The 8774-nt window shown below is 40.0% G+C and overlaps 1 protein-coding gene across 2 annotated transcripts in view; it reads left to right on the top strand.

Moving 5' to 3' along the window:
* Positions 1 to 2615: 2615 nt before the first annotated feature.
* Positions 2616 to 8774, top strand: part of itga6b (integrin, alpha 6b) — a 32889-nt gene continuing 26730 nt past the window's right edge. For both annotated transcript variants that reach the window (XM_053476587.1, XM_053476588.1), the window contains exon 1: positions 2616 to 2943. In XM_053476587.1, the coding sequence (XP_053332562.1) occupies positions 2768 to 2943 (176 nt within the window). In that variant the 5' untranslated portion in view covers positions 2616 to 2767. The remainder of the gene's footprint in view (positions 2944 to 8774) is intronic.

Here is an 8774-nt window from a genome sequence, read left to right as displayed (position 1 = left end):
GAACTGGCATACATTATATTGTGTATAGCTGCTTTGAGACAATGACAATTGTTAAAAGCGCTATACAAATAAAATAAAATTGAATTGAATATACCTATATACATAAGTTGCTGCATAGTTAAACATCTATCATATAAGGTATGTACAGGAAACTACATGTAATTACTGTATAATTAGTTAATTACAACAAAATGCTTACCACACTTACATAATAAACATAAGGGGTTAACTATATATTTGATCCATATGTAGCATATTCATTTACCATTGCTCTTCTTAAGTTTTACCTCTATTTATATTCAGATTTTGTATGTGCATTGAATTTGTGCAACCAAAAATAATCAATGTCTGTTTTTTGCATGTCTTGTCAGATATCTTTAAAATAAAAAGGATCACGCTTTTTATAATAGCAAATAATGCAAGTCGATCTCAGCTTCCAGGGGTTGTGCAGAAGTTGTGAATTCAAATCCCGTCCAAAACCATTTACTTGCTTATCATATGCTTGCATGTTATTTTTTCTGTAACTTCGAAGTCGCGTTTGGACTGTCCTCAACAATATACTACCAACTGGGATTTCCTGTTTCCATTAGAAAACATTTCCTGCCAAGCTGTGTATTGTCTATATTCAGAATAGATCATCTAGAGCTGTGTTCATAGAAGAGTTGCCGCCCTTAAACAAATGCAAAGATACTTTATAACAGTTGTTTCTTTAACTGTCCAGTTGTTTGAAATGAAACAGCATCAGTTACAGCGCTGTTTTAGAGGTGCATGGCATCTGTTTAATTCAGAACATGTGACACCACATCCTGGAAGAAAGCGACCATGCATAACCAACTTGATTATTTTAAGTAGTGCTGTTTAAACCAATGCACATTCAAATCAGGTGTGTTTGGTTATGCATCCACAGTCCATTCTGAATGTACTGAACCTGTTTGTATCCCTTAACCACTTGGTAAATCAGGTGCTTAAAAATGGAAATCTTTCAACAATTTTATATACTGCTATTGGAATATATGTCATGTAGGAATGCACAGTTTGTCCGACTATTTTAGAGGAATGTGTAGTGCACACTAGAGTGTCATAGTTTTAATAACAAGGGGATATTTGTGAAGCAGGATGTGTTGTCACGTCACAGATCTAGCGCCCCTCATTTCATGATGAGCTCAGTTCACTGCCTGTGTGGAGTTTTGCAATTGTCTGTCCATGTCAGTCTCAGTTTCCTTTGGGTTCTCTGGTTTTCTCCCACCTCCCATTACATATACTTGATGATTAAAAGACTGAATAAGTATCGGCAGAAATGATATATGCTAAATTACATCATCTGCTTTTAGGGGTCTTAAAGATTCACCATGAGGCCCAGATTTAATTCAGAATAATGGTCCACCCCAGCCACTGGGCTTTGACAGGTCAGCAATTGATAGAAAAAGAAGAAGGACATTATTATACCGTAACTGATATAATATGCTGAAGCATCTAGCCAGTTACAGTAGAAGGACAGATGCCCTTCCTGATCTAACACTCCCATTTTATTTTGGCTTGGAACCAGCACTGCATCTAGTGCCTGGTCTTTGTGGATTCTGTGGGAGGGAATCGAACCCGGGCCTTGGGACCCAGGCAGACGAGCCACCAAACCTACCACTGAAACACCAATGAAAAAAAAAAAAGAAAAACACAGGAGAAAAGGTAAACAGTTTGTACTAGAACTTATACAAGTGACACAGCTTATACAAGTGGTACAGCCTTATTAATAATATTTAAATTCTATTTAATATTATTTGTATAGCACGCCCCTTTCATTTTATCCTAGCTTGGGACCGGTACTGCATCCAGGGCAGGGGGTTTGGACTAAGACAAAAATGAATAAATTTGTACAAGAACTCCTACTAGTGGTACAGCCTTATTAATAATAAATCAATTCAATTCAATTAATTTAATTTTTATAGCATTTTTAACAAGGGTCATTGTTTCAAAGCAGCTTTGCAGAATTAAAAGAAAATTCAGGAAATGTGTACGAGCCCATTTTATCTGGGTTTGGGCATTGGGTGGGGATCAAAACCGGGCCCCTTACATTTTATCCGGCTGGGGACCAGGGCTGCATCCGGTGACTGGAGGTTTGGTCATTGAGTGGGAGGGAATCGAACCCGGGCCTTCTGCATGGCAGGTGAGAAACCTACAGTACCACTGAGCCACCAATGGAAAAAAATTAATAAATAAAAAACCCTGGGAAGAAAAAACACATAAGAAGACACAAAAACTCATAAAAGTAGTACAGTCTTCATAATAATAATGATTCAATTTAATTAATTTTATTTGTAAAGTGCATTTAATAATGGGTATTGTTGCAAAGCAGCTTTACAGAGTCAAAAGAATGTTCTAGAAATGTGTGAGATGTGTGTAAATGAATCAAAATGATCAGATTAATCAACAATAATCATTTAATCATTGTGTTTGTGTGAGAAATTTTGCCACATAACTAGACAACAACAACAACAACAACAACAGAAGGTGTAAGCACCGGCTCCGGTTTTAATGCGACCGGATGTCCGCTCAGGTAAGACAGGGCGCGGCTTTTACAGCCCTCTGTTCGGGTGGAGTCGCTCCGAGTGAAGGAGGGCAGGGAGTGAGAGCTCGTCACAGCGATCCTTCCCACAGCATTACACAAAACGCCTCCGCTGGAGATTCCAGTGAACAATCTCAAACAGCAGGTTTGGTGCGCAGAGCCGCCATCGGACCGGAGCTCCCGCTGACCGTTTATTCCCGCAGTAACATGGCGCGTTACCGGACTCTTACAACACTCTGTCTCCTGTGTCTAATGGAATGCGTCTTGATTTCCGCCTTCAACCTGGACACGGAGAACGTGATCAGGAAAACCGGGGAAAAGGACAGCTTGTTCGGGTTCTCACTCGCCCTGCACCGACAACTCAACCCGTCTGATAAAAGAATGTAAGTGCGCAGATCAGCTTCCGTGAAACCAACAGGTGATCGCAGCTGGTGTCGGTCTCGTGGAGGCGGGTTGCACGCGCATGCAGATGCGGATGCACATGCAGATGTTTGCAGTGGTCGTGATGAAAAGAAATCATACAATCCATATGTGAATTCCTAGTTGTCATTTTGACTTTACATAACTTAAAAAATTATGAAACATTTTAGGTGGCTTGTTTTACATAATTATGTGTATAAATTTATGTCCATGAGGTTTATTATTGTGTTTCTTATAATAATATAATATTACAATAAATAAATTAGCTAAATAGAGTTGCAGTAGGTGGCACAATGGCAAAGTTGTTAGCACTGTCGAAATGCAGCTCCAGGGTTCGATTTCCGCCTTGGGGTCTGTATGCATGGGGTTGGCGTGTTCTCCCCCTTCTTTGTGGGTGTCATCCCACAGTCCAAAGACATACAGATTAGGCCTTCCCAACTTGCCCATTGTGTCACCTATATATATATATATATATATACTGTATACTCACCTGAGACAACATATAAATAAACTAAAAGGCTAAATAACATAAGAAACACATTTTAGGTAATTACTGTCCATTCATTTCAGGTAAAGAGACCACACCCTAATCAAGTGCATATGCACCTTGAACCAGTTGGTTGACCATCTCGTGCGCTTGAAAAAGAAAAACAGTAAAAGCTAAAGACTGACATTTTTCTGACTAGACTCTGAGTCTTATATACTTATCCTTTTATTTATATGTTTTTATATGTATCTATATTCCGTAGTTATTTCTGTTCGTAGTATTGCACTAGTAACTTTAGTCATCTCTTGCATTTTCCGCGTCTTTTGACTATTTGTAAAATATACATTGTGCGATCACATCTACAAACTTCCATTGCCACTGGATGTCTGCAATCTGGAATCTATCTATCTATCTATCTATCTATCTATCTATCTGTCTGTCTGTTTTAATGATTATGTGTAAAGAACAGTAATATTACTGGTTAAATATTTGAGGTTCCTGTACTGTATGTGAGTCAGGTTATGATTCATTCCCTAAATTCTCCTCCGCTGCCAACGTTCCTGCCCATACGGACAACAGGATGAGAGAGAGAGAGAGAGAGAGAGTGACTGCTGTTTTCCCTAAAGAGTGTGAGAGACGGAGAGAATGTGTAGGCTATTTGTGTGTGACACCAAGAGAAAGTGTGAAAAAGAGTTTGAGGGAAAGATGAGTGATTGTGGGAGCGACTGAATGTCCAACACCACACCCTTTACACCACATAGTGCACTTCTTTGTAGTCAGAGATGCATAGTAGACATAGTCAAGAATTTTGAGTACCCTCAATAAAATCTCACGACACACTGCTGAAGAGTTCATTTTGCGTCACAACAAAAAGTAAAAAAAGAAAAAAAGATAATAATAATAATAATACCCCAGGTCCTATGTTTATTATAGGAAGGGACAAGTCACTGGAGTAGGTTGTGTCCTTTGGGTGATTATAGACTGTCAAAATGGAATCTACACCATATGGAGTGTCGCGCTAGAGTGACCTAGATTTGGAAAAGCTTTGAATTTTTATGAAGCTTTTTTTGTTTATAGCAACGCTTTCCATGCAAACAGTACATTATCTCTACTTTCAGCTTGAGAAGATGACTCTAGCTGACTTCACTCAGATATAAGAGCAGCATGACGTGTTAGGGATGAACTTTCAGAAATCAGGGAAAAATCCTAATTGCAGCAAATTTATATCGACTCACTTCTCCTAACACGCCGCGTGTTTCCAATTTTGCGATCCTGTTGACGATGTAATAAACCTGGCGATCACTGAATAACCTCAAGCTTGCAGTGATAGCTTCCAAAACAAAAAACGACAACCTGTGGATCACACTTACTGTATGTTAATCAGACTAGTAGATTGTAGATTATATTTTTTAATATTCAAGTTCAAATCAGCAACAATGCTGTCACCTAATGTGTTGTTGCATGCAAGACATGAATTAGACATGGTGTTTGTTACTCAACAAAATACTAATATGTCTATACTGTACACCTACTGTATTAATATTTTTCAGTTAAATACTAATGCAGTAGGTATGTAAAACCAAAATGTATAAAAATGTGGAGTGTCAGTCTTGTGTACGATACAGTAAATCAGAGACATTCTGACCTTTCCGTGTGTGTGTGTGTGTTTATACACATAACTTGCATTGCTTATGTATTGTGTAAACATTCCTTATCACTATGGCTACGGTTTCAAATCGGTACAGTAGAAAAGTTTGACAAGAGCATGAAAACGGTTGCAGTACACACCTTTGAACAGTATAAATGTCTGATAGCTGTGTGTGTGTGTGTGTGTGTGTGTGTGTGGTTTGGAATGGCCCGTCTTGACTCACATCCTCGATGACAGCGCATTGGCTTGCCTTGTTTAAACACACTCCGTTCTAAATGTGTACCCTACAGGTATGTGTGTGTGTGTGTGTGTGTGCGCGCGCATGTGTGTGCGTGTAAGAGAGATTCACATACCTGCAGGCCAAGGCAGGGCAGTGTTAGGTGTGTGTGTGTGTGTGTGTGTGTGTGTGTTGGAAGAAGGGGGATGGGGTGGGTGGGTGTGAGATCTGGGTGTAGCATTCTTTATCCTGTCGTGGCTAGTGCGAGAAGTTGTGTGTGTGTGTGTGTGTGTGTGTGCAGGTGTGAGCATATTTTTGTGACTGTGAGTCAGTGAAGAAACAGAATTTTACCATACACAAACAATTTTTGTACGCATTTACTTTTTTAACAAACCCAGCAATTACTACACACACACACACACACACACACGTCGCACTGGGCGCACTGTTACCAAATACCTCTCTTTGATTTTCCTTTTTCAGAGCTAACCAGAATACAAAGCAAAGAGAGACCTGCACACTGGCTGCTCCAGGCTTTGCGGATATTTATAAGCTTGTACAGAGAAAGAGAAAAATCGTTTAATCCGTCACTCCTCCATTAAACCAGTGGTGCTTTATGTAACGTATGCAGCATACAAGTATACAAAGATATCATACAATCTATAATAAATATACACCGATCAGCTCTGACACTTACGGCACTGAACTACATTGATTATCAGTCAAACTGGTGACAGGATCACAGGCAGCCAAGGCTCATCTATCTACGCCTCTGGAGACCAAAGGTCAGCTTAATTTGGTCTGCAAAGACAATGTAGCACAAATTGAGGAAAAAAGTCAATGATAGAAAGGTATCAGAACGCTCAGTGCACCACAGCATGCCGTACCACAAAGGGGTCCCTACATACTGTAATACACGGTTCAGTATTCTGTGCTTTAATGCTGTGGCTGATCGATGTATGTCAAATATAAAATAAACCATTGACAAAAACAAACAAACTGTAGATTTCTCAAATATAAATGTCACAAACAAATGTTTTTTCGCAACAGTTCTCATAGTGACAATTTCCCTGCTAATAGCGAATAAAGAAGTCGGCTCGTTGGCACCGTCGCCTCGCACCTCCACAGTCTGGGTTCAGTTCCCACCTCGGGTTTGTGTGCATGGAGTTTGCATGTTCTAATGTGCATTACGTAATGCTGATTGGCGATCCCACCTTGCCCGTAGTGTGTGTGTGAGTGTGTGTGTGATGGATTGGCAATCTGTCCAGTGTGTACCCAATCTCGTGCCCTATTGTAAGTCTCCTGGGATAGGCTCAATGCCCCCTGTGGACCTGTATACAGGATAAAGCGGTATAGACGATGAGTGGGTGAGTAATAAACAATAATAATAATAATAATTGATTTAGCATATTTTTTTCATTTTTGATGTTGATATTTTCAAAACTATATCTTTATTCATTTCCAAAAACAACAAAGAAGTTCCTAAAAAGCATTTGCATTGTCATTAAACCTTGTGGAAGCATGACCTTACAGTACTCTATCAAAGCTCTATCTAACAAAGTACATTACTGTGATGTAATGTGATGGCTTAGTGGTTAGCACTATCACATCCCACTTCTAGGACTGGGGTTTTGGTTTTCGCCTCCAGTTTGTGGTTGTGGAGTTTGTTTTCTCCCTGCTTTGTGGGTTTTGCCCAAGAGGTCCAAGATATGTTGGCTAATTAGTGAATCCAAGTGACTGTGTATGTGTAAGTGTATGTGTCTCTAGCCTGTGACGGACCCGAGTGTCGTCCACCATGTCCCGAGTTCCCTGGGACAGTCTCCAGTCCCCTCGTGACCCTCCACAGACCTGAATATAAAGTTTCACAATACGTAATCATAGCATTAAGACAGTTGAGTACTTTCCATTCATGCGGCAATTAGCTTCTTTCATCGTGCATGGCATGAAGTAACAAATTAACGGTAAAGTCTGACTCTTCGCAGACCGTTGCCATGGGCCGTGACGTTTGTTTAGGGTTTGTTCAGAGCTGTGGTTACCTTCAGCTCCAAGCCTGAAGCAACATGAAAAGACAGAGCTGAAGGTGAAGAAACACTGAAACTATCAGTCAGGATAAAGACTTGGCTAGGACAGATAAAACCTGGCTGAGTACACATCCCGGCCTCCATAATTGATTGGTTCTGACTTGCCTGTACTGCGCCGGTCCTGGCAGGCAGCGGAAGGTAATTATTTTGAGCTGGTGCTTGTTTTAATGAGAAAAGAAATGTTTAACACGATCAGAACGAGGAATTTTAGTCCGGAAGCGCTGGACGGACCGAGAACCTTTATGATTGAGGTTTTTTTTCCTTCTCAAATTAATACCTGGGATAAAAGTTGATAGATTTGATTAACTCTATTAAGGAAGGTGTGGTGGATTTACAGTCCAATAGTAACTCCTAAGAAAACGACCACTAGATCTGGACGTGTGTGTGTGTGTGTGTGTGTGTGCACATCTGGTGTATCCGCTGGTGTTTCCTTTGTGCATGCTTAAAAAAAATGGAGGAAAAAAAATAAGAAAATAAACAGTAATCATGCACCAGACCTGGAGAACAATACAGATATAAGAAGAAATCCCCCTAATCATCTTCCAAACATCACCATATATATAACCTGGCCTGTATCCTGGTGTTTAAAGGGGTTAGTCTTTGTGGAAACAGGCTCCCCTTCCTTCCTCTGATTCTCTCAGCTTCCTGTTCATGAGCTTCTCTGTAGATTTAAGTTGAGCTTTGCAGGTCGATATCTAATCTACTCAATTTCATGAGACTTCATTGCGCCTTTCACGTAAACAAACCAGACCAGACCTTGACCAGAACTCGCCATGGATGAAACAGAAGAACGCTGATTTGGGTCAGGATCAGGTTTTTCCATCTCGAGGCTATCCATACATCAGCGTCAATAGACAATTGGCCCCTTTACATCAGCAATTTTTTTTAAACAAAAGTATTGATCATTGTTATTCCATGAAACACCGCATTTTCATGGCCTTTCATTTCGCCCTTCTTTATTGACGTGATATTAGCATGCAGAGTTGTTCAGTGATATTATATAGCACGTTGAACAGTGGACATGGACACTAAGCAGCTTTGTAGAAATAACATTTTTTGAATAATTATTTTTTTCAACATGAATACAAAAAAAACTTATGGTTTGAGAAGCAACTCCTTGAGATTACATGAGGAACCAATGTCAAAAAGGGAACTGATGATCATATGTGTGACATCGGGTCGCGAAACAATGAATATGTGTAAAAGTGCAGTACAGGAAATGTGTTTCAGTCAACATGCGGTCTATTTTGCTGAGGTTCACAACTTTACACAAATGAAGTGGTGGGTCGTTCTTTAACGTGACTTGGAAGAACGAGTCATCTCGGAGTGTGATTCGTTCATTTTCTACTGGGCGCATGAGC

The sequence above is a fragment of the Clarias gariepinus genome, chromosome 18 (assembly GCF_024256425.1).
Source record: "Clarias gariepinus isolate MV-2021 ecotype Netherlands chromosome 18, CGAR_prim_01v2, whole genome shotgun sequence".
In the NCBI taxonomy this organism is placed as follows: Eukaryota; Metazoa; Chordata; class Actinopteri; order Siluriformes; family Clariidae; genus Clarias; species Clarias gariepinus.
The sequence above is the reverse complement of the archived record's forward strand: the minus strand, read 5'-3'. Positions and strand labels throughout refer to the sequence as shown.